At 39.1% G+C, this 25,596-nt stretch overlaps 3 protein-coding genes across 5 annotated transcripts; 1 reads left to right on the top strand and 2 right to left on the bottom strand.

The window, feature by feature from the left end:
• Positions 1-2,753: 2,753 nt before the first annotated feature.
• On the bottom strand, positions 2,754-9,041 carry LOC146324927 (calcium-independent phospholipase A2-gamma-like). Its single transcript, XM_084720578.1, has 9 exons — positions 8,853-9,041; positions 5,763-7,221; positions 5,200-5,352; positions 4,954-5,111; positions 4,459-4,553; positions 4,169-4,340; positions 3,984-4,041; positions 3,644-3,838; positions 2,754-3,221 (listed from the first exon to the last, which is right to left on the bottom strand). The coding sequence occupies exons 2-9, from the start codon at positions 7,125-7,127 to the stop codon at positions 2,763-2,765; spliced, it is 2,655 nt and encodes an 884-aa protein (XP_084576704.1). The 5' UTR covers positions 7,128-7,221; positions 8,853-9,041; the 3' UTR covers positions 2,754-2,762.
• Positions 9,042-10,071: 1,030 nt separating this feature from the next.
• Positions 10,072-14,800, bottom strand: LOC146324928 (uncharacterized). Its single transcript, XM_084720582.1, has 4 exons — positions 14,660-14,800; positions 14,305-14,495; positions 11,246-11,434; positions 10,072-11,120 (listed from the first exon to the last, which is right to left on the bottom strand). Exons 2-4 carry the CDS (start codon positions 14,449-14,451, stop codon positions 10,926-10,928), a joined length of 531 nt encoding a protein of 176 aa, XP_084576708.1. The 5' UTR covers positions 14,452-14,495; positions 14,660-14,800; the 3' UTR covers positions 10,072-10,925.
• LOC146324929 (monocarboxylate transporter 2-like) lies at positions 12,660-21,739 on the top strand. Of its 3 annotated transcripts, none has more exons than XM_084720580.1 (5): positions 12,660-12,808; positions 17,615-17,848; positions 17,943-18,086; positions 19,937-20,800; positions 21,170-21,739. In XM_084720580.1, the coding sequence occupies exons 2-5, from the start codon at positions 17,632-17,634 to the stop codon at positions 21,391-21,393; spliced, it is 1,449 nt and encodes a 482-aa protein (XP_084576706.1). In that variant the 5' UTR covers positions 12,660-12,808; positions 17,615-17,631; the 3' UTR covers positions 21,394-21,739. The 3 variants fall into 3 exon arrangements, with proteins under 3 accessions (XP_084576706.1, XP_084576707.1, XP_084576705.1); XM_084720581.1 differs by lacking the exon at positions 12,660-12,808 and adding an exon at positions 17,315-17,499; XM_084720579.1 differs by lacking the exon at positions 12,660-12,808 and adding an exon at positions 17,316-17,475.
• Positions 21,740-25,596: the final 3,857 nt, after the last annotated feature.

The raw sequence follows: 25,596 nt of genomic DNA on the forward strand, positions 1-25,596 counted from the left end.
TAAATTCGCATCACATTGTCACTGAAACACTGACAGAAATTCTTGTCAGTCATCTCAATGGCAGGTGTGAAAGCTGAACAATATTGCATTCACTCACTGTAGGAATCTGCTGATGGAGTTGTAGACCCGTCCCACTTCTCAACTCAGACTATGACATCATTAAAACCTTGACTTCCATTGATAGGCATCTTGAACGACAGCTACAAGGAGTAAAGCACTCCTTCACGTGACGATGATACACTTTAGCCTACTCTAAAGTGTCTTAATGTGCTCCAATACTGTATACTTACACCCCAAACTAATATTCAAAAGTACCTTAAAGTATAATTGGTGAATATTGGTGTTCCTACCTTTAAGTGTAGTTTTCTTTGCTCCTTGGTCCCTTTTTCCCCTTGCTGCAGTGAAAGCGGATGCCTACTTTCCTCTCATGTTCTGTCATAACATCATCTTCAATTCGAGCTTCACCTCTTCAGCAGCATCTGGTTTTAGTGTCATTAGTCACTCCATCATCTTAAAGCAGGTAACAGACGAGATAACAGAGGCTCATGTGGCCCATCAGCCCCGCGCCTGGGTCACACGCCTGGCAAACAGGGCCTGAGAGCCTATTATAATAAATCCATTGTGAAATCCACACATAAATATAACGTCACCATCTCCACTGTGATGGGAGACTCAAGTTAAACAGAACTGACATGTCATGCACTGGTTGGTAGATTAGGTTTTAGGTGTCATCCAGCTCCCATCGAGGGACAATTAACTACAGCCGGCCGAAGAGATCAAATATTTCTTTTTTGCATTTTTTCATGTGTGCTGTTGATTTGCAGTGTGTTAGATGGGGGGTGGGTTACTGACCTTGTATCTTCACTCTGGCTGGCACGAACGCACGCTCTCTCACACAAAGCGTTTCTGTCTGCAACAAAGTCAGTCTATTGTGGACAGGGAGGGCACAGCTTCCAGACACATGGGGGGGATTTAACCCGTCACATTCAAGTGATTGGATGGCTTCTCTCACTCATTGATAAAGTCTTACATCATTTGCCAGGACTGGGGTGATTTATTCATTGGGCTGACGAAAAGTGGTGGTGGTTTAATGTGTTCAGTAAAGGAAAAAAATGGTTTTGACAAGGAAAAGTCTCCATAAATATGAATTTATTCACAATAAATAGTCATTAAATGCCCAATAGCACAATAATATACCACATCAGCTGTAACCTCACAGAAAAGTATGATTTACAGCTTATATTACAGTCAACACTTACACAGTGTATTAATCTGATAGTGAATTAAGTCACATGTGCACAATACACGCAGATTTTTTTTAATAAAGTGCATAAAAGTGCTTATCTTATTAATGTGCATATTTCTTCTGTGCTTTTATGTTGAGAAATCATCAAACGAAATGATATATGTAAATGAAGCATGTTGGAAACATCATACTGATTCAGCATACAGTACTTGTGTAACAGACGTGAACAAAAGAGCAGAAACATCTCATGATACAACAGCTTTGAGAGACAAGTTGAAGCTTAACAGCGACTATCTTGCCTCTTTTTTCCTCTGGAAGTTGTATCATTGAAGTAAAAAAATGGTTATTGTTTAACCTCCTCTGAAGCTGATGCATGCTGGTAATCAGTAGATAGCTTAAAGTTCCTCTTCTGCTACTGATTAAACCCCTAAAAGTAATCTCTGTTCTCTGATCTGTTCGTAAAAAGTAAATGCTCAAAGGTTTCTTCAATGAAAAAGTTCCTTTATTACTTAAAATGGCTTTGGTGTAAGTCTATAGCTTTGCCTTATTTAGTATGCACAGATCTTTAAGTATGCAAAACAGCCCCCGCCTATACCTCTACCCACCCCTCCGCCACTTGCCAGCAGCTCGAGTTTACCTGCTCAGCTCTGATCAACAAACAATGTAAAACTTAAGTTATCAGTACTGCTAAAGTAAAAGTGGTAAAATGGGAGTAATTCAGCCATACAACCTTTGAACTGGGAACCACAGATCATGCATATGAACACCAGAAAGCAACTTTCTGGCAGAAAGTCCTGAAGGGAAACCTCTCCTATGTGCCAAACGCGTCAAAGACCTGTGAAGTTTTCTGTCAGAATTATTGTAGTGTCTGTAGCCCTCATCTAATTCATCAGCTTAGCCATCTGCTGCAACTTCTTTCAAATATCCAGAATCATTCACATGAATTACTGTGTAACTTTGCAGCCAATCATTGGCTAACATGATTTAGCACACTGCAGATTTGTTGGACGGGCAATGAATAAAACACACCAAAAATAAACTGACCAGTTGACCAACATGTTGGCTCAAAGCTGACACGCCGTGTCCACAGGACAAATGAATGGGACACTGTCAGGCTTCAATAAAAGTTTCATGGCAAAACAAATCTGTTTTGGGGTCATTTTTTAAAGACTGTTCCCTCAAAAATGACTACTGGATATCTGTAGTTGTAGCTGGAGTTTGGCTGGGAGTCCTTTGGTTATAATGAGTGTTTGTACAAAAATTCATGGAAATCCATCCAGTGGTTGTTGAGATAAATCAGTCTGGACCAAAGTTGCGGACCAACCGACAGACTTATTGCCATCCATAGATATTACATTCATAGAATGGCTAAAAATTTACACCTGCGCCTTTAAGGTCTCAACAACAAACAGACTAAACACTTCACTAAAGTAGTGTTAACTTCAGAGTGGCTGTACTTTAGAGGTTTTTGTCCGCAGCCTGTATATGTGTCTACATGTATGCACACTGCACCAACTCACACCCATCTCTGCTTCACCTCCCAGGCCCTCTCACTCATCCAGTCCTTAGTTCTGCTCACAGCTGAGCGCTCTGCTCCGAGCACCAAACAGAGCCGGGCCAGTTTGGGCCGGTTCCTCTCCAGGTAGTTCTGGGTGTCTCTCAGCAGCTGATCCAGGGCCTGTGGACGACTCTCATCCAGGTTGACCACAGCACTCAACATGGGATTAAAACGAAAGTACACATCTGGAGCCAGCAGCTCGTCCAGAAGGGTGTGGACCCCCTCAGTGTCGGTGGCACTGCTGATCAGGTTGCTGATTTTGGCCCTCAGACTGGTGGACGTGGCAGGTGCCCTCTTAGCGTTGTCATAGCGACCAGTGCCAAGGGACAGCACACACTGGAAGGGCTGGTTGGGCCACAATAGACGGCTCTCGTGAACAGCCAAGGCACAGGGGTTGTTCAGGATAATTCCTCCATCCTACAAAGAATAGACTTTTAGTTGCAAGGGGAAAGGATTTTGAAATTTTTCTCTTACTGAGGTTTTTTTTTTTAGATTTTATGTAATTCTGCAGCTTCTCAATAGTGTTCCTTAAGAATTCAAATTAGAACAATACAGTTTTGGGCCAAGGTATGCATCAAAATGCTATTTTACCAAGCCCTCATAAAATTGTTTTCCAACATGACCTGATGTAGGCCTGATGGAGAGGGGAGGGTATCAGCACTGTAAAGTATGTCACTGCTTTCTGCTAACAGCTGAGTGGGAGTTTTGCAGAGTCTTGCTTTTTTATCAAGTGAAACATAAGGTTCAGCTCCTCTCCACCTAAATTATTTTCAGCCCACTCGCATATAAACGTGTCTTTAGTGAAAACCTTACATGCAGAACAGACAGCAGTTTCTTACCTGATGAATGTCACTCTGTAAGGGGAACTCCTGGAAGTATCCTGGAGCAGCTGATGATGCTCGCACTGCCTGCCACATCTGGCAGCCTGAGGCTCCTGCATAGCGGCTCAGAGAGCCAGGCTTGTGGTTGTAGTTGCGGAAGACGAAGGCCTTTGGACTGGTACCCCAGTTTACCACTGCACTGACTGCTGAAACCTGAGCAGACACCAACAACACCCTCTGTGAAAAAGTTAACACAACCTGTGCAAACTGAATAGATAATGCTTGAAACAAAAACAGGGGCTGATTGTATTCTATGTTATCAGTGCCGTGAGCCTGATGGTGATTGCAGTATTCTTACCTTGGGACTCAACTCATCTCTGGCTGTTTTAATAAGTACTTTATGTCCAAGCTTTTCCCTATATAAGATAAAAACAGAAAATTCCATCAGACCAGATTGTGTCCTTGTCTTATTAACGTGTTGAGAATTAACTTTTTTCATTAGAGCACTTGTTATTGTATTGTTAGAATCTATTCTGTGCCTACTGTAATATTGATTCCCAGGTCTCAGTGTTGTAGTAAGAGTGACTCCAGCCCATCTTCACGGTGCCGACGAGCGGGTTCTGCCGAAAAACCTCAGATCCAAACCGACGATACATGTCAGCACACTCCTCGAGAGAAAAATGGGCCAGACCCAGCATGAAGGCAAGAACAGCGCCTTTCAGGAACACATGCAGAGAGTGAGACGAGAAATTATAGACTCACGCGGAGAAGCATGGAGTTTAGAAAGCATTATATCGTTATATTTAGTAACTTTCAGTTCTGCTCTGTGTCACCTGTGCTCACTCCGCAGATGTAGTCAAACAGCTGGTGGATCTTCTTGCCTGTCTCAGCTTCCAGCAGCTTTAACACCTGCAGAGGCACCACACCTCTGAAAGAGGAAAAGACAAAAAAATCTTGATGACATGAAGAAGAATAAACACATCATGACGAGCTGAACTTTTACCTGAGTGTTACACTGGGATTTGGTTATCATTATGCTGTATGTAGTTGCCTACAGAACTCAGGACAGAGACCATCTTAAACAGGCTTCTGGACTGAGCTGGAACAATCAGTTGATAAATGATTAGTTGACAGAAAATTATTCAGCAACTGTTCTGGTAAATGATTACTCCTTTGATCCAAAATGTGTCTATTTAATGTGGCATACTTGTGTGTACCAACCCTTGGTTGCATTTTTTTGCATTAAGATGCAGCTCTAGTTCTGTGTACAGCGTGGACTCTGTGTTAAAGGGCCATCATTAATTAATAATCAGTTTTCTTACAATTACCTTGTGCCACCACCATCAATTGAGAGCACTCTGATGCCACGACCTTTGACTGGATCCATGTAGCCAATCAGAGCCAAGGTCTCTCTTAAGGCGCCCTGAAGAACCTGGTTGTCTCTGTAAGTCCGTCTCTTTCTCAACAATGTGACTGCAGTTTTTTCCTGGAGACAGAAACATCTTTTAGAGTTCACTGATCTCAGTTCAGTCTGTTAAACATTTGTAAATGTGATGGTTTTACTTCACACTGACCTGCCACATTAAACCTTTGCATGATGGGTAACGGATAAGGTGTTCATTGAGTGCCTCCACGCAGGCAATCAAAGCCTCTGGGGACGAAGCCTGTGCCAGACTGACGATCAGCGCCCGTGTCATTTCCTCCGACTGCCTCCGACTCAAGAAAAACTGAGAACACACAAACAGAAATGACCTATAAACATTTTTTTAACCACCGTTTCATTTAATTTGATGTTTTAACCTCTGTAATAGTACCAACATTTTTTTGCAAAATGTATGTGACCTGAGCAATAATTCAGATAAATAAAATGTAATTGTATTTTGAATAGCAATGCTGTACCAGCTTGGAGAATAAAACTGGGCAAATATTGAGAACTCATGCAACATCTGTCCTTGGTGATCTGATCACAAGTAGGCAGTTCTACATAAAGGTGTGAAAGCACATAAAATACACTGAGGACATGTAAATATTAAGTTATTTCCTTCTTTGTGTAAAAAGCATTGTGTTTCTTTGTCTCAGCATGTTGGCTGCTAACGTTGATCAATGTGGCATCACTAAACACGTAACCTCAACTCACTTTTTTACTCAATATTGCCTCTGCTGTCATGGCAGTCGGGGTCAGTGGGCCCAGACTTAGATAAGAGCCCAGCAAGTGAGGGATGGCACTCGTTGGGTGGCGAAGGCAGTCCAAAAAGGAAACAGTCTTCTCAGAAGTAGCAGATCCAGGGTCCATTTCTATCAGGACACTTCTATTAATGTCCTCATCCAATTCACTTTGACTGTTAAAATACTGATTGATGTGACCGGCCATGTGGAAATAGTTCTCCCCAAAGTTAGTGGCGTTACGGCTGCTGTGGAAGAGGCCTCCAGGTTGTTCTTGCTTGGCAGGTTGGGGTTGTGAGGTAGATTGTGTTGCAAAGTGTTTTTTGTAAGTGTCATTCTTTTCCATGAGAACTTCATCTGTAACCTTAGCACCAAAGTATTTATTGATGTGTCTTGCAAAGTGACGGTAGCTCTCCTCCCAGCTGCTGGAGATATTGGTAGGTTCCACTGCCGCCTGATCAGCACCCAGTTTTATTTGAGACACTTCAGCCTCTTGAGAGTTTATGATGTTTGTGTTTTGCATTTTTCTCCTTTTGTGCCTCCTGTTTGTCCCTCTGATGGAAGACAAGGTTTCCACATTCTCCTGTGCTTGAACTTTTGTCAAACCACGAAAGAAGACTGAGTTAATGTGATTAGCAACATAACTATAGCTCTCACCAAATGTTGTTGCCAAAGAGCTGATGTGAAATAGCTGCAGCCCAGAATTTCCCTGTGCTGACGGACCAGTTTCCGAGCTCCCCTGTTCCTCTTTGCATTTTAAAGTCTGCACTGTGTCTTTGCCTTCCGATATTCTTCGCTCTCTTGCTGCACGTTGACCGTGACTACGCCTCTGTGACCTGCCAAGATAATCTGGAGTTGTGACAACAAGACATGTGTTTTCAGCTAGAGGTACAATGTCCTTTCTTTTGAAGTAAATATTAATGTGTCTGGACAATCGATTAAATGATTGACCAAGGCGTCCTCCCAGTGAACTCCAGTTAAAACTGTTCTGAGCCTCCTCTAAGACCCCAATTGGAGCCTCAGCTTTGAATGTATCCCTGTTGGAGGATGAGTAAAAACGCACGAACTGGAGATATTTCACCTCTTTGGTAAAATCTTTGAGGTAGGAAGTAGAGCTTGTATCACTATGGTTTATTTTTTTAAAAGCAGCTTTTCTTGTAAATCTGGAGGGATGAGGAGGTGACGGCAGTGAATTTTTGTGGAGGTCCAGGCAGAGCGGTGCTTTAGCCAGGCGAGGATACTTTCTGCGAAGACTCATTAGGTACCTAATTTTGCAGTATGACCTCAAGGTCTTGTTCACAGAATTTGAGCACAAGTCGGTGCTGAGGTAGTGACCCATGCTTGACCTGATGTTGCGAGCTGCAATCAATCAAAGTTCAAATGTCACTCAAGCTTTCATAGCTTGAGGCAGCAGCAGCATTTTCAACAGGAACCTGGGAAAACACACAAAACAAGTAGATTAGAACAAGACTGAAAGTGCTAGCAGCTCTTTGAGGCTGCATTTTGGCTTCATGCTTTGAGTGAAATGCTAAAGTCAGCATGGTAACATGTTCTCAGACAGTTAGCGTGTTGAGTTATCAGGCTGAGTTGATCATGTTCACAATCTTTAGCACGTTAGCATTCTAAAATTTGCTAATTATCACTAATCAAAGTACAGCTGAGTCTGAAGAAAATGTCATTGTTGCAGGCAGGCCTACTTGGAATCTTATGGAAAAGTGACAGCAAACAACTTTTGGTCACAAACAACACCTGGGCACAACACTGGATCACTGGAAAAATCATGGCAGACAGATTTTTCATAGTGGAAGGAACGCTTAGGGCTCCATCATAGTTCTGAATGGACACGCACGGCTGCAGAAACAACAGACATCTACTACTTTGGTTAAAACTACTTTCTGGAGTCCGTGTCAAAGGTACGTTGCACACATGCAAAGCAGATCGAGCAGACGAGTCTGTGTGGTCACAACAAATTGCTGGGAACGCAGATGTCCACAGAAGCGTGTACCCTCTGATGATGAAATATACATCACACAGACACTAGTAGACCCTTGCATACTTGGAAAGCATGATTTTGGCTTTATAGGGAACCAATCTAAATGTGGACAGTGCCATTATTCTACAGCTATTACACATGAGATCAACATGTACTTCGTAATGATAAGTTAAAGCAAAGAAGTTGGTTGTTTCTACTTTAGGTAATATGGTCATTTGAAAGTTTGACTGGATGCTTTATGAATAATCATAGGATCAAGGTTTTTACAATTAATCCTAAGGGGAACATAAATGTGATTTTTTTTTTTACATGTCCTGATCTTGCAAACCAACTAGCATAAATATGTGTATTATGATTGATGTGATAACTAATGAATTACCTTGTAAAACAAGGAGAATAAGCTTCAGATAAACATTAAAGTGTCCACAGGTGAGTCTGGTATGTCAAAAAATATTCACCACCTTGGATGCTTTATAAATTGAATCATGGTTAAGATAACTGTTGTCAAAAAATCCAAATCATATTGACAATAATTCCATTTATAAAAGCAATAAAAAGGGAAAACACCCAATGGGGTGAATACTTTTTACAGGCACTGTATGTTCACAGGCACATTGTCACTTCTATAAACAGTTCAGGGTGGGCTGATTGTGTACAAATATTATGTTCCACTGTTTCCTAGTAGCCCACTGTGTCTCCTTGTAAATGTAACATGAAACCTCAAAGCAAACACACCAGCCTACATGGCCTGTAAGTTACGCTCTACACTCTGCCAATACATGTATGTTTGCAATGTGACACAGAAACCTGTGAGCACAGAGAGCTTTGTCCTTAGTTGCTCTCATGTCTTTAGCAAAAAATGAGTGCACCTTATTACTTTGTGTGTAGAAACACTTTCTGTGGTGGCTTCAGAAAGAGACAGGCAAACAGTAACAGCCTGGGTTTGCGATAGTCAAACATCTACTACGGCTGTTTTTCACTTAAGTGGAGGAAGGTCATGAACCAAAGTAGCTTATAGCCACTCTAACCTTGACAGAAAATGTCTGATGAAAGCATTCGCTGAAGATTTACCTGAAACACAACACCCACTTCTTCTTGTCTTCACAACTCCTCTTCAACCACTTTCCTCTTCTTTGACATCCAGTAAACCACTTTTGACAAACTGTCAGAAACAGTATTGCTTCAGTGTTTTGGTACTTAATTCAACCCTTCTCTTCTGCGGTGCTTTAATCTCATTGGTTGAGCTGGGCCGGGGGAGGCTGAACAAGCTTGACCAATGACTCGTAAGACCACGCAGGCTTAAAGTCATGTGTTGTGACTGCTGACTGGAAGCACATGTCTAAAATTAAAAAGGGGGGGGGGGGTAAGGGTCTTAAGGGTCTCGGTGAGCTGAAGTTAGCTGCTTCTTACATCACAACACAACGCAAACACACACCTCCCTCCAAAACAGACAGAGCTGTGAAACCGGTCAGCAATTCTTAGAAACTGTGCAGAGCAGAGACCACAACATGCACGCTATGAAATATGTTAAAGCTTTAGGTTACAGCCCACAAGTTACAGTGCAAATATTTTATACACATGAGGTATGAAGAGACTTGTACAGGCACAGGAAGTAAAAGGGTATTTGCCTTTAAGGTGTGTGTGTGTGTGTGTGTGGGGGGGGGGGGGGGTTCTAGACCTTAATTAGACCAAGTACTTTTTAAAATTACCCATATTGAGTAATTACAAGGTACAAACAGGGTACCAGCAGGCCTGGACAACACCAAGCTTTGTCAAGAAAAGGCACTAAAATGTTGTGTAACTACACTGTATTACAGTGAAAAGGGAAGTGAGCAATGAAACACTTTTTAGTTAAACTACTTTACTGTTCCCCAAAACTGCATATCCAATCTACTCAATAACATTTCACTAATAAGAAATGTTTTTTTTTGTTTTTTTTTCCGTAAATAATTGCCTGGAAATACGCAGGTTGTAATTTCAAGTCTCATTTCACATGCATTTTAGTCATATAGACTGCTGCTGTGGAAAAGCAAAACACAATATTTGTAAAGTGGAATGCACTTGCCTCGTAGCACATGTATGTCATATGTTTTGTAAACATCACTGTCCTGTCCCACGTCTCATACACCCTTTGACAAGAACATAATGTTCTGTATTGGCATTGTGTTGTTGATTAAACACGCTCACAACAGGAGAGGCTCCTATGAGACTGAAAACTCTTGAGTGTCTGTATTTCACAGGAAAAACTTACAAAAACTGGAAAAAAAAAACATCCTGACAGTTGAGTCACTGTTTTTTGAGTTTCTTTTATTGGCATACACACTAAATAATGATTTCACTCAGTTATACAAGTAGGAATCTCCTGAATACATCATTTCTGCTCATATCTGTTAACTTTATAAGGAAAAGGCACTCAGTCAATGATCATGGTGCCATATAGTCTCAGTCACAGCTGATATTATTTTGGAGTTACAGTGACATCTAGTGGCAGCTTCCTGACAGTTCAGTCCTCCGTGTGCTTCTGAATGAACTTTAGTCTGAGACGCTGTGTGAAGCAGGAAATTGACTGCAGTTTGCTTCAGTGATTTTCTCTGTACTGTGTATTTGTCATAGTATGACAGTCTTCTATTCAATACGCCATTACTCTCCTGTCTTTCTTGTGCGGGCTGTTTCTCTGCACCGTCATGTTTGTCATGGTTAGGCTTTTTTTTCCCCCAGCATGCAAAATTTCTTTTTGTCTGTTCATCTTTCATTTGTCAGAACCGCTGTCCTGACAAATGGCGTTAGTATTCAGAATGAGCTGCTTTTAAACTGCTTTTTAAAACTTTTTAAAATAACTTTTTAGTCATATATCTTTGCATGTTAATGTGGCAATTAACTTTATAGAGGACATTTTAATATTTACATCTATCTGCATTTCCGGTAGATTAAAGAACCTTGTTCTCATTACTTTAACTGACCTGACTGAAGTAGTTTTATTCACTCTTACAGTCTCACAAGTGAAGAACTTCTGCATCAAATCACGGTTTCACGACATTTACATTTAATCAGGCTGCCAATATTTCCCTTCAGCTCCCTTATTCAGTTCATCTTCACAATCAATTCACTTATTAAACATATTTTGTTTTGTTCTGTGGTCAAGAGTCATTGTGTTTTCCTTTCACAGCGTCCCGAGTTGCACTCGTCCCCACGTCCAGTCCACTTTAAGCGGTTCCTGGCAAAGACGTCGTAGGACTTGTCCATGAATGGTCTAACGGGTGGAAACATCATCAAGCGACCCAGCCAGCCGAGGCCCACTGCACTGTACATGACTGCAAACGCTGGAACGCCTCGGTGAACCTGCCAGCACACAGGAGGTTAGCTAACTGTCATACAGTTAGGGTGATCTGCAAAAGTCTTCCAAAACGATGATCTGACCTACAGAATATTAGAGTTTTATGTAAGTTAGGGTAATGTAACGTTACCTCGCCTTTCTCATCAATCACATGCATTTGATCCATGGCCATCTCGTAGCTGACGTCCTTGTATTTCGCTCCATCGTAGCCTGGCTTGGAGATATCAACAAAATCTACTTTTCCAGGCTTGTTTCTCTGCAGAAACTGGAGGAACCGGATCTCCGTCACACATATGGGACAAAGTCCGTCATACAGCACCTGAAACGGGTGGAAGAAACAGGTGAAGCAGGTAATAAATGATAATTGTCTTCATTTCATGATTAAGATGTTGAATAGCCACTTTAACAACTTAATGCTTTTATGAAAGACACTTTCAGACATTTACGGACGACCATGTCAATATTTACTGGATTTGCATGCAAATATTTCAATCGTCACCCTGTCCAGTTCTGCTTGAATACACCCCTGACAAAGTACTAAAGTAAATAGAATGAAAACTAAAATGAGGTATTATAAACATAAGAGCTATATTTTGTATTACACAAACCAAATGAAAACTTATAGACACTAAAAAAACATCAAGAAAACTAAGTTAATGAAAATAAACAAGGTCTAGTGTGTAAGATTTACTGGGATTTATTGGCATAATATGTCAGAAATGGAATATTCTAAGGTCAGTTTTTATTTATATTGCTTGTCTATTTTGCTATATTGCGCCACCATGTCATCTACAGTAGCCCAGAACGGACAAACCAAACACTGGCTGTGGATACAGGCTTTTGTATTTTGCAAAACTATAGGTATGAGCATAAGTGTACGGCCACTTTCTTCTTCTTCTACACTCTTGGAAGGGAAGAGCGAGTCGAGCTGTTTGGAATCTGCAAGCTCACCGCTGGATGCCACATCTACACACTGGTTCTCTAAGTATTTAAAGGACCAGTGTGCAAGATTTTTAATTATTATTTTATTATGACTATTACTATTATTGCATTATTTGTTTATTATCTTGTTTAGATTACAGGTAGTGCATGAAAGCGAATTCATTAATTCGTTCAAAAACAATAGATGAAAGTAATGTATGATAGATATAAAAAACTCAGGTTAAGACAATACTTATGAGATTAAAGTGGGTAAGTCGAAAGTCAAATTATATGAAAATGTGAAATTATGACATAATAAGTCATAATTTTAATTTGGTGTTAAAATTACATTACTTTAATAGTGTGATACTTGGAACCGTTTACTGACTCTATATACATATACATATAAATATATGCATATGTGTGTGTATATATATATATTTACAGTTAATTGATAAGATAAGATCAGATAAGATACGATTTATTACTCCCACAATTGAGAAATTGACTGTATTACAGGAGCACAGAGTGGTAGAAGAGTAGTAATTGTATTAGAATAGACTCAGTAACCCTGCCAAGCCTGCTTATATTCAAACACTAATGGTGAGTCCCTTCTGACCTTAAAAGCTGGGTTAAGGATATCTGATATCCTCTACTGCACATAATATTGATGACAGATGTCACTTTTGCCGCTGTTAACATCAGCTTCAGGAGGAGACGAGCTGCTGCACAGCACTACGCACTCCGGCGGTCCAGACTCGGAGCTTTTCAGGTGACGCGCTTCAAATATCGATGTGATATTTGTGTCAAAGTTAGCCAACTTCAGCGGGGACACGTGTTGTTAGCTATCATCTAGCTTTATCGTTTAGAAACTTGGAGCAAGTTACGCATGTGCCACCTAGCTAGCGGCTAACTGTCTGATAGTGCGAGCACATGATCTCCTCATAAACGTCATTTGGCTGCAGGAGGTCCGCTTAAAATGTAACTAGCAGCCGCGGCAAAAGTAACAACTAAGCTACGCAATCAACTACTTTTCTCCCACTAAAATCCTAACGACAGAGTGAGAGGTCTTCTTTCTCCATTTAGCATCTTTGCACAGACACCGAGTTGGCAGGACACGTTTCATTCAACGACCAACTTGAATCTAGAAGGGAACCCCAGACAGGCGAAAGATCCAGGGAAAGATATTATTTTAACAAACATTATTTTTCCCTAACCCTAACCAAGTTCCATAATTGCATGATACATAGGTTGTAATTATTAAGTAATATATTTGAAATTTCTTAAAAATTACCCACAAATTACCTCTAAGTTACCCCAAATTTCATGAGTAATTATGTTATAATTAGGAAGTACCATTTTGATGTAGTTTGTGGTAACTACAATGCGACATATTTGTCATTTCTTTGACTTTACCGACAAATTACCTCCAAATTTCATCAATGGTAAGTATATGAAAATTCACTAGTTATTTTCAGGCACGTAGTAGTACTACTTGCTAATTATCACATATTTACCATGAACTTTTGGTTAAATTTGGTGTTAATCTAAAAGAAAGTTAAAATATTTTAAATGGTTGTTAAGACCTTCTTGCATGAAAATGACACTTGCTAATTATCACATACTTACTATTAAATTTGGGGATAATCTGAACGTAATTTGGGGGTAACTTCTTAGAAATTTCAATGTATTGCTTGGTAATTACCTATTTACCATGAATTAATTGGACCTCTTATCATACATTTTACAATACAATTGCTCTGGGTGTGACAACTAGTTTATACAACCCTGTAACATATACCACTTTAAGTACTGCAGAATTAGGGTAGAGATCAGTATTAGTATTATTTAATTTTAGTACACTGATGACACACACTACATATGTGTATATAAATACACTTAATCATAAAAAAAAAGTTCAAACATACTTGTGATAACGTTTGTACTATTACATTGGGTGTACGATAAACAAACAACAAATCTCGCGAGAGTATGCCAACAATTACTTTGCCAAACTGACGGACTAAATCTCGCGTTAATTGACTACAGGTAATAAAAACAGATCCTTGGTTATGTTAGACAAACCTGGCTATAAGAAATGTATGTAGGAAAGAGTAGAGCATTTATTGATGGCTGCAAACAGCTTAGTCTTCCCCAATGAATGGTGCTGTATTTAGAAATTTAGCTAATTAAGTGAATTAGCCATTAATAGGTTCAGGACCCGTTGTGTGTGTAGACTGTAATGTGGTGACACAGAGAGAAGTTTACCTGCACAGCCGCGGATTCAGAGCTGAAGGTCCGGTGTTGATGCCTGCAGAAGGCAGCAGGCGTTGCTTTTATTGTCGTCCTTGAATTCACACAAGCGGGCAATCTGGTCAAACCCGAGACCAGACGTGTTCTCACGTTTGACAGCATCCGGAAACACACCGAACCCACCACGACGGCGAACTTGCTTCTGGCTAAACAGGAAACTAATTTAATTTAGTGCAGACAACCCTAGCTAACGTCGCAAGCCAGAAATTCACGTGTTACACAAGCGGTTGAGTAACATAAACAGAAATAGTTCGCCGATGAGTTTAAAACAAACGATGGACAGAAACATCTAACGCACAGCAAACTTTACCTCGCTTCCTCAGATCCCTGTATTTGGTAAGACAAAGTTATATTCATGCAAACTGTGAATGTGCAGTTTGGTAACAGCAGCAGCTGAACGAGCGTGACTCGAGGGGGCGTGGTCAGCCGTGAAGCCTCCCATCTGTGACCGCGGCAAGACGTCTCACTCCGCTGCTTTTTCCGAGCCTGCTGTTAGTGGAACAAACCTGAACACGCGCACCAGTGTTTAAAGATAGTCTCTCTTAGGAATGGAAGTCAGTGTCTACCAGTGCAATGACAAAAAAAGACCTTGTATGATTAGAATGAGAATAAAAATAATGAGAAACCTTCTCAACCTAGTGACTTATCTTGAAATAATGGCATAATGTCTCAAAATAATGACTTAGTATGTAAAAATAATGAGTTAGTATCTCAGAAGAAAACTTTTTAAAATAGATATTCAGTCATTTTTTCAGACACTAAGTCATTATTTTGAGAAAGTTTCTCATTGTAGTGACTTTTCATCACATGGGGGATATATTTTATTAGTCTTTTTAAAAATCTGAAACGTGATATTGAGGTTTTCTATCTTTTACTTAAGTAAAAGTCTAGCAATACGGCAATGTAGAAATACTGTGTTACGAGTAAAATTCATGCATTCAAAAATTTAAGGAACAAAATATACGCATCAAAATATACTTAAAACAACAAAAGTAAATGTAGTCATTGAGCAGAATGCAGTAATGCACATTATATTTTTGGATTATACAGTATAAGGTGTTTTCCTGTGGACCACCACAGAATAATTTCCACTATAGCTAGATAAAATGAGAGCTCAAACATTATAATGTAGGTAAGAGAAAGAAAAGAAAAGAAAAAATAAAACAAGCATAATGTTTAGTGTAGGCCTGTAATCATGATCCAAATATGAACAATGTTACTGCTGCAACCACTTATAGCACTCGAACCAAAAAAAGAAATGCATTACGAGTACCTCAAACTTGCACCTAGGTACAGTAATTGAGTACTTTTCCATCACTGTTGGTTTGTAATATTTAATCATGTCCCCATTTAACAAAGACAAATTATTCATCTGTAATTTCTCGTGGAGCGTTTTATGATCATTTATTCTAAATAGCTGGATCACGACACTGGGGTTTTCTGTTCATTCTCCAAACTAAATGGGTCTCCACTAATTAAATTTGAGTGCCTCATCATTTTAAATGAAGATAAAAGACCACAGGTCCCATGAGGCTTTGATGGTACATCTGTGGCTTAGACACAGGGGATATGTTGTTAATGAATACCTACCATAAACAATCACTGATTTAAAGTACCAATATTATTCCTCTCAATTTAAAGACATTTGTATATACTTGTATATCTTTACTGTAGATTTTCTGTATATTCTATGTATTTTCATAAATTGTAGTTTAGCTGCAAATAGAAAGAGATGAGATAGATGAAAAGTACAGTATGAGGATGTGGGAATATATTTAATAATTAATTATATGCCAATATGAAAACAATTTGATGCTTTGTAGACACAATAATTCCATTGCCAATGAATATTAGATTAGAAAATAAAAATATTTGCCTGATTTTAAGTGACTTCTGATAACCCACGCCCACCTCTGGTCCTCTAAAGAGACAGATAATTTTGTAGGCTGAACAGATACAGATAACAACGTCTTGTGCACAACTAACTAAGTAAGTAAGTAAGTAAGTAAGTAAGTAAGTAAGTAAGTAAGTAACTAACTAACAGGGGTGAGAGAAAAAAATGATTCTCTTAAGTATTGTGATTCTTTTTTTTTTTTTTACGATTCCTAAACGGATTTTTTGTTTGCTGAATCAATTTTTCATTTTTATAAATAACTATTGTTTAGTCTGCTAGCTGTACACTAATGTATTATGGGAATTTCTATTGATGCGTTAATAGAATTTAGCATCACAGTCGCAGTAATATTTTCTTAACAAATACAGATGCATTTACCGCCACGTGCTTAACATTAAACAACATGTGTGCTCAGACTTTCAGTCATATTAGTCCTCTGCTTTGTGGAAATGAATTAATAGCTGTTAAAAAGCTGCTAACCCAGTCTGCTACTGTGGCTTTAACACCCCATACTGACCAGCTACAGCAACCTCAAAGGGTCAAATCTTTAAGTTCAGTTTCCTGCATGAAAGATGTTAACTTAAAGACACAGATTTGTGCTGTCTGCAGTTTTCAGGGGCTCTGTTAATTCTATGGGACTAGCTTGAAGAACAAGAACCACTTGTCTGTCTGTCTATCTATCTATCTATCTATCTATCTATCTATCTATCTATCTATCTATCTATCTATCTATCATTGCAGGTGATATTAGAAATGAATGAGCAGGGCTACTTTATGTCATTAGTGGATTAGCATGACTTTTGCAGCAAATACCTTGAAAAGTCAGGTATTAAGTTCACTATATTAACCAAAAACAGATGCTCCAACCTTGTTATTAGTGATATTTGCCATATGACAGCGGGTATATGATTCGACCCGCCCTCGCACCTGTACAAGCAGACGGAGCACAAAGGGCCTCAGCAGGAGCACAGAGAACTTATAAACAGATGAGAAACAGATGGTTGTATTTTTACTCCTGCGTGGTTATCCTGGCCTGGTGTTGACTTTAGGTTTTGTATGTCCTCAGATCACAGTCTGTAGCAGGGTTGTTGTTCACTTGTATTTATCGTGCAAGCCCACGTGATGAGATCAAAGGCCTTAGAGCAGGGTCTTTCTGAGGGAGACATGCACAGCCTAGTACAACGGCAGGGTTCATAGCCTGGGCGACACGCTTTCGAGGACTGTGCAGAGAGGTGAGCTCTTGTGACCTGTGGAATGTATGTATGAGGGTCCGCTTTTTGTGATAAGCACTATCGCTTTGAAAATGTGAACTTGATTTCGACTCTGTTCGCTTCTTCTTCTTTTTTTTTTTACCTGTTCCCACTAACCCAGCCGGTGAAAAAAGGAACATGCCCCCTCCAGCAGCAACCAATCTAGGCTACACCCCACCAGACGGCGGCTGGGGCTGGGCTGTCGTCATCGGCGCTTTCATCTCCATAGGATTCTCCTATGCCTTTCCCAAGTCCCTCACCATCTACTTTAAGGAGATACAGGAGTATTTTTCAGTTTCCTACAGTCAGATTGCCTGGATCTCCTCTGTCATGCTCGCTTCTATGTATGCAGGAGGTCAGTGGCAGATTTAGTCTCAGTGCTGTAACCTTCCAGTGGAAGAAAGTACCCAAAAAAAAAAAAAAGTGAGCCATTTCTCTCCTCTGTGCAGGACCTGTGAGCAGTATACTCGTCAACCGGTATGGCAGCAGACCTGTGGTCATGGTCGGTGGGGTCATGGTTAGCACCGGCATGGTGCTCGCCTCTTTTGGCACAAGTATCATCCATCTGTACCTTTGCATTGGAGTCATTGGAGGTGAATGTTTTTAATTTTTCAATTTCTAATCATATGTTAGATAAACCAGAGCTCATTTAGATTTGGAGCAATTTTACAAGTAAGGTTGCCGCTGCTCTTTGTCATGTTTGTTTTAAGTCGCCTGGCTGTGACTGGCTGACACAGGAGGCTGTAAGGAGGAGTTTTTCTGATTAGTAGGGCCAATTTACTACTACTGTTTGTGCCCCTGTGTGGGGTTAACATGGACCATTCTGTGCAGTGTGTAAATCTATACTCAAACCACAGTGGAATATCCCTGCCATGTTAAAATGGTGCTATCAGAACAATGCATAGACTTTGATTAGACCGTATTTTTTTGAAACGTCTCACTAAATCGGATGAATTACCACATGTGGTCATGCATGCCCAGACCACATGACCATGATACTGACAGCGAGCAAACAAACCTCACAGACTTTAAACTTTAATCTAATAGAGATGCTCCTGGCACATGCAGAAAAAGAGCTGTACATGAGAGAAGTGCCTGATTTTACCTTAGAATTACATAATGGTTTTGACACTGTGGATTTAGGAGTAAAATATATTGTCAGAAATTATCAGTAGGACTGCAACTAACAATTATTATCAACACTGGTTAATCTGCAGAATGATTTCTCAATTAATTAATAAATAATTTGTACAAATTGTGTGAAAATAGTTTTATTAAAGCCAAGGTACAGTGGTGGAAGAATTAGCAGCCCTGTTTTCAGCTTCGTGACAATGTGTTTTCCAGCTAATCCAAGACGGATTTAAATGGTTTATGTAGTTCAAGAATTCTGAGAATGTCTCCACCCACGAAGGTGCACTCACTCCTTCAGGTTATCACAAACATTCAAAATAAACAAATGACTGCAATCTGAAAGGTAACCAGTAACTAAAACTGTGAGATGAATGCAGTGGAGTAAAAAGTAAAGTATTTTCCTCAGAAATCTAGTAATTTGTTTTTCCTCTCAAAACTCCAAAAGGTCATAACTCACCCAAAACATTTCATTCAGGCTTCAAAACCTAATTATTATGTCAGTAAACTGGCCAAAGACACCAACCTGAACAGTTGTTTTGTCACCTTCTGAGCCATACTGCTCAAAATGTTTAAATCTCTGTATCTCTGTTTTGTTCTGCTGACACTAATTGATCATCAAAATATTTACAAATAATTTTTGTAACGATCAGCTAATCAATTAATCAACTAATCATGTCTAATAATAATGCAAATAGTTTGAATTTACTTAAAAAAAAACTCTTCACACGAGCGAGTAATTCATAAAACTGCAATTAATGTTAGTGCTCCGCAGTCTATTTCAATCAACATTTTAGTTCATTATTGAAACATAATTGAATATTAATATTGAATTACTGGAGCAGTTAAAAATGCCATTGTCCTACCCCCTCAAGCTAGACATGGTGGTTTTATTGTTTAGTTTTATGATGTAGTTTGTAATTGAAAGTGAAACCAGAATTCCTCCTGAGACAAAGTGTGACACTAATGCAAACAGATCATTCTGATAAAGACCTGCAGTTCATGTAATTGATATAAATGCAGTTGATCAATGTTTTTTTTCATCTGTCTTTCAATTTTAATTTTACTGAACCATCAGCATCACAGGTTTTACTGCACTATAGAATAAACATGTTAATTTCATTTGCCATTTTTCACAATTTTAAGTAAACTTAACAAATACATATAAAGTAAATATATCTTATGACTGATAATTACTTACCTTTTTCAAGACAATGTTTTAAAGAAAGCTCAACTTTTTAGATTTTACAGTGATATGATGAGGTAAAATTCATTATTTATGGTATGCTAATTGACCATTTTATTATTTCAACAGGTCTTGGCCTCGCCTTCAACCTTCAGCCCGCCCTGACCATCATCGGCACCTACTTCCAGGTGAAAAGGCCACTGGCGAACGGGCTCGCCATGACAGGAAGTCCTGTCATTCTTTTCACTCTGGCTCCTCTCAACCAGTTTCTGTTTGATTCTTTTGGCTGGCAAGGCAGCTTCCTTGTCCTGGGAGCCATTGTTTTGCACTGCTGTGTTGCTGGTTCTTTGATGAGACCAGTCAACAAAAACACCCAACACAAACCGAAGATTGACCCACCAGAGTGTAACGGGGCGGCCGCCGAGGAAGCTGCCGCCGCCGACGCCACTGCACAGTCAGATAACCTCCTGACGGAAGAAATCCAAGATGAGAGCAAGAGTCAGGGCTGTGTGCACAAATTCATAGATTTCTCACTCTTCAGACACCGGGGCTTCCTCATTTATCTCATTGGTAACGTGGTCATGTTTTTTGGCTTCTTCGCGCCTGTGGTTTTCCTGGCTCCATATGCCAAACATCAAGGGATTGATGAATATTCAGCAGCTTTCTTGCTCTCTATTTTTGCTCTGGCGGACATGTTTGTCAGACCAGCAACTGGCCTCATAGGCAACACCAAGTGGGTAAGGCCACGGATCCAGTACTTTTTCAGTTTTGCAGTCTCCTACAATGGTGTGTGCCACCTTTTATGCCCACTGGCCTCTGGATATTCCGGTCTGGTTATTTATTCTGTCTTCTTTGGTTTGGCGTTCGGGATGCTTTCTGCACTGCTATTTGAAGTTCTGATGGACCTCGTCGGAGCTCATCGTTTCTCCACTGCAGTTGGGCTGGTCACCATTATCGAGTGTGGACCAGTTCTCCTCGGACCTCCACTCTCAGGTGTGTTAAAGATTTTTTATTTCAGATTATTAATGCCGATTAATGCTGCAGGATATGGTGAAAAAAGGAGTGTCTGTTTGCACCCAGGTGAGAATAGGCACACAGCAGCTAGAGACTTCTCTCTACGCCATATGGCTATTTACACGCTGGGCAAAAAATGCCTGTCTCTGCCATGCTCGGCTATATACACCTGTGTGTAAATAGCCACATTGGCTGTTCCACTTGGATGCAAATATCCAAAACAACCACAACAAGAAAAATTATACTGCAATTATTTTGACAGATATTGCAACTGTGACTTGATTTACAGTTAGTGGGAATGATCAATTTTAGCCATGAAGCCAATGAATTGTGCATCTTCTCTTTCAGGAGCTCTGGTTGATATTTTCGGAGACTACAAATACATGTACTACGCATGCGGAGTGTTTATGCTGACGCCAGGCATATTTTTCTTCATCATGCATTACTACAACTACAGGAAGCTGGACGAGGAGCGGAGGCAGAGTGAGGCTGCAGAGATGAGGACTTGTGAAGAGGCAGTACAACTTAAAATGAGCCAGGATAACAAAACGGCGCATGAAACAGATGGATGAACCCGCTGAAAGCAATTTTATTTCGGTGGATGTAGAAAGATGACACTGCACAGTTGAGTTGTCACGATATCAGACTTTTAAACTTCGATACAGAAGTTTGAAAAGACGATACTTGGTACCTCCTTTGATACTGTGGCAAAAGAAAAAAGTCCTGTATCTATCAAATAGGGCATTAAAAAAAATTTAACATGTTACTGGTCAGGGTTGGGTAATGTATTACAAGTAATCAGGATTACAGTATATAATCAATTTACAAAAAGCAGGTCATTATAATCAGCCCAGATTAAATTCTAAAAAACATGTAATTAGATTATAGTTAAATTGTCAAGGATTACTTAATTACATCTTTGATATATGTCAATTTTAAAATTACAAAACATTTTTAATGTTAAACAACATACAGGAGTGTCATGCAGGATTTCAAAGACAATTGTTCCACAAAAAAAAAAACAAATGCTAAAAATGCATTTTATTTGCATTGAAATTTTTTTGAGGCACTTAAAAAGAAAAAAAAAAGAATATCTGCGGACCTCCAGTTTTTGCGGCTCCATCCAGTTTTAGTATAAGTTGCAGTGTTTGATTTTGAAGTAAAGCAAAATGTTTAAGATTAGACAACATTTTTTTGGTAATCCAATGGATTAATTACAAAAATTGCAATCTAATTTGTTTAGAGTATCTGACTACATTTCAAAGTAATCTGACTCAGTCCTGGTGCTGGTACAGAAGAAGTCACCGAACACTGTCTTTTTTTGCTGCAAGCCAAATTTCAGGGAGGACATTGAAGACTGAACCGAGGTCTTAAATGAGCACTTAAACCATTTTTTTTATTATAACTTTGGTACTTTCGATACTATGATGGATATTGTTTCATTTTGAACATGTGACATTGAAAAACCTCTCTGCATATGCTCTACAACAGGACATACAGTGTACAGGATATTATTGATAAAAAAATCTGCTTTGGATGAGTTTGATGGACTTTTGTTATACATCTGCAGAGCAACATTTGGTATTCTAATGGCTATTTTATGTACATTATTATTATTACATTATGTGACAAATGTAGCTCTAATGGCCTTTGTTCATAAATCATCCATAAATACCTGTGTTCGTTCCACTACAATTATTGTAATGGGTCTATAAACGAATATTGTTCCAGTTTGTTTCTTCAGTGGCTGAATAAAAAGTAATTCTCCTGAGGGACTGATATAAAATAACGAGTCAAACCCACAGCACACAGCCACAGACTGTTTATTATCATCTTCTCGCCACTAGATGGCACTGGACACTATCATGTGAGAGCTCAAAGTGCAACACATCTCTCCTATTAAACTGCAATTAAACAACAGGCATCTTCGTTGGTGGTTTGGTTCTTTACAGCTTTCCAAAGGCTGGGTTGTGACCCTCCCATGGGCCGCCAGATATTATGAACAGGTCGCCAAGGGCACGGCAATTAAAAAATCAGGAAATGAAATGTGTGTTGTAAAGACTACAGACTATCTCTCTTACAGTAAAATACATTCCCTGAAATCCCCCCATGGTGCCTATAAATTTAACTCCCACTTTTGGAAAAAAAAAAGATTCTTTATTCACTCTTCAAGTTCTCGACTACAGTAAAATATATTTTCAGTGTCTTGGGGATCTGTAAGAGTTGTTTCACCGGGGGCATTGCTTTTGTACAGTCATAAAAATTCAGTATGAATTTATGGAAATGTTTTAGCAAGTATGGGGGAATCTATATGCATTTAATAATAAGATATCATTTGCATGTGTAGATGAAGAGCTGAAATGTTTTACTTGGCCTCACTGACATGAAAAGTGTTGTGCATATAACAGCGACACATTTACCATGGCTACGGGCGTTCAGATATTTCGGAACACAAAGTCATGTTTTCAGTATTTTTAATTAGCTAAAAAAATTATCTATATTATGAGCGTTGTGAAGAAAATAATAACACAAGATCAAAGATTCTGACTCATCTACCACTCAGAGGAAATATGTGAGAGAAGATAAAATTTGTGATCTTATTCCAGGTCACATCATCCCACCGCAGGTCAAACTTTATATTCTTATATTCTGCACTGCATGATTACAGACCCTTAGTGCCTGGCCTCGAGCTCCCGCAGTACAAGATACATGGTGGAGCCGTTCAGAAGAAGAACAATGCCATTATTATTACAGATGTATGCTTAAATGATCCATTCTTATCACGTCCCTGCAAGGTGCATATTGACTTCTTTTTTCAGATGAACGAAAATTGCTTAAGTGAGTGGATCAATACGTTTATTTATATCCTTAGAAAACATTATCTGAAAATCAGATAAACAGTCCATGGCTTATGGGTGGGTAGTCTTCTCTCTGGAACCTGTTATTTTTATTTTTTATATTACTGTTGGATTATTTGCCTAAACTGGCTATTTTGATTCAGTGTTTGACATAACAATCCAACTTTTACCTTAAAACACAAATGTATTCGTTTCTGTTTTAAATAAGGAACACGAAAATTTAGTAGTTACCCAGGAACAAATGATAAATGAATGAAGAATCAACATGCTAGCTAACCAGTAATTAATGAGTTGTTGCTAGTTTTGTGCCCTCAATCACAATCAAGAAACATTCATAAACGGCATAATCAATCCACAGATATTCGTGAGCCTTTACCTAATTATTCATTAATATAGGATCTCCTGCTCTGTGCTCTAGTAACTCATCATTATCTACTATATAGTCCTCCATTAGGAATTGTTAGGGAAGTGCTTAGTCAGTCAGTGTCAGTGTTTCCTGAATCAGTCCTCATTTATATTTTCATTAATTAATCATTAGCAACTCAATAAAATTTGATTAATATTAACTAATGGTTAACTAGCATGTTAGTAGTTGAGAAACTGGGACCATGAAATCTTTGGAATTATTGTGAGACAAATGACTTAAATTATTCATCCGTTCAAAACAGTCACACACAATATTTTGATAATTCACAAACAGATTCAGACTTTCACTTTGGAGTTAACTCTTTGTGTCCCGTGTAAAGCAAAAGTCAAAACTGATTCATTTGAACTTATATACAGAAATCAGTGGTTAAAATAAAACCAAAACCATGATCTTTTCTTAAACCTGACCAAGTAGTTTTGGTGTCTAAACATAACCAAACTGCGACAATTTCATAACGTTAACCCCATGATGATGAAGGTCCAACACCACAACAATCAGGTACACCTGTCATAACCTATTCTGTTGTTAAGGTATGATGATATGTTGCAGCTATAGCTGTCAAATAAATGTAAATTAATGGGAATTCTTAAGTAAAGTGCAGATACTTCAAATTTGTGCCAGGTCCCATGTGCAAGATTCACTTTGAATTATTGGTAGAATGTCACAAATGAAACTGAATATTTATAAGTATGTTTTAATTCATATATAATCACCTGAAAAATAAGAATTATTGTATTTTCACCATAGAATGAGCTGTTTATATCTAATCTTGCATTATTTTTTTTTGTGAATTTTGTGGCCACTGTTGGTCCTCCTTGGAAGGGGAGGGGAGGGTGAGTTGGTTGCAGTTTGCAAGCTCAAAGCTATATGCCATATGCCGATAGATACCGATATTAGGGAGTAAAAAAATTGTTGCAGTATGTTTTTTTAAGTTTTAATTTAGATGCATATCAGACAACCTATATGCAGACATACAACATATCTCTGATAGGCCAGTATTGGGCTGATATACTGGTCAGGCTTTAGTTTTGGCACAATGATTTTTAGTATGTCAAAGGAAGCATGAATACATAAAGCCGTCTTTAAAAGAAAGATATGAATCAATATATTTGTGCATATATGTGACTAATTTATCATCTACTCCTGTGGGGCAAAAAAAGGTTAATGAGTGGACACAAAGTGAGAAAGTGAAGACCTCCAATTAGTGGCAGTTCCTATAAACTCTGTATCATCTCCTCTGTGAACAGCTTGAGCGTAATCACTGTGATGAACTGTGTCTGATGTCAGTAAATCTGTTTTAATTGGGACCAAGAAGATTGAATCCAGGCAGCTCTGTGTCCAATCCCTGTGACGACTGCTGCCGTGCTGAGACATGACGTTTTAAGCAGGCTGCTGGTTCGAGCAGCTGCACCCCAACTTCTGTTTCACCCGCACGGTCGGGCTGTCTGTTAAGAAGGGAAGTGATACTGTCTATTTAATCCAACATGTTT

The sequence above is a fragment of the Lutjanus erythropterus genome, chromosome 6 (genome assembly GCF_056507025.1).
Source record: "Lutjanus erythropterus isolate fLutEry1 chromosome 6, fLutEry1.hap2, whole genome shotgun sequence".
In the NCBI taxonomy this organism is placed as follows: Eukaryota; Metazoa; Chordata; class Actinopteri; order Lutjaniformes; family Lutjanidae; genus Lutjanus; species Lutjanus erythropterus.

What these genes read in the sequence shown, in the direction of transcription:
- LOC146324928 (XM_084720582.1), bottom strand. Translation starts at nt 14,451, where the DNA reads ATGCTGTCAAACGTGAGAACACGTCTGGTCTCGGGTTTGACCAGATTG. An exon ending in CTGAATCCGCGGCTGTGCAG is followed by an intron (nt 11,435 to 14,304) that starts GTAAACTTCTCT and finishes CACCCGTTTCAG; the next exon opens with GTGCTGTATGACGGACTTTG. An exon ending in TGATTGATGAGAAAGGCGAG is followed by an intron (nt 11,121 to 11,245) that starts GTAACGTTACAT and finishes GTGTGCTGGCAG; the next exon opens with GTTCACCGAGGCGTTCCAGC.
- LOC146324929 (XM_084720580.1), top strand. Translation starts at nt 17,632, where the DNA reads ATGCCCCCTCCAGCAGCAACCAATCTAGGCTACACCCCACCAGACGGC. An exon ending in TTGCATTGGAGTCATTGGAG is followed by an intron (nt 18,087 to 19,936) that starts GTGAATGTTTTT and finishes TTATTTCAACAG; the next exon opens with GTCTTGGCCTCGCCTTCAAC. An exon ending in CCTCGGACCTCCACTCTCAG is followed by an intron (nt 20,801 to 21,169) that starts GTGTGTTAAAGA and finishes CTTCTCTTTCAG; the next exon opens with GAGCTCTGGTTGATATTTTC.
- LOC146324927 (XM_084720578.1), bottom strand. Translation starts at nt 7,127, where the DNA reads ATGGGTCACTACCTCAGCACCGACTTGTGCTCAAATTCTGTGAACAAG. An exon ending in ATTGATGGTGGTGGCACAAG is followed by an intron (nt 4,554 to 4,953) that starts GTAATTGTAAGA and finishes TTCCTCTTTCAG; the next exon opens with AGGTGTGGTGCCTCTGCAGG. An exon ending in GAGATGAGTTGAGTCCCAAG is followed by an intron (nt 3,839 to 3,983) that starts GTAAGAATACTG and finishes GTGTCTGCTCAG; the next exon opens with GTTTCAGCAGTCAGTGCAGT.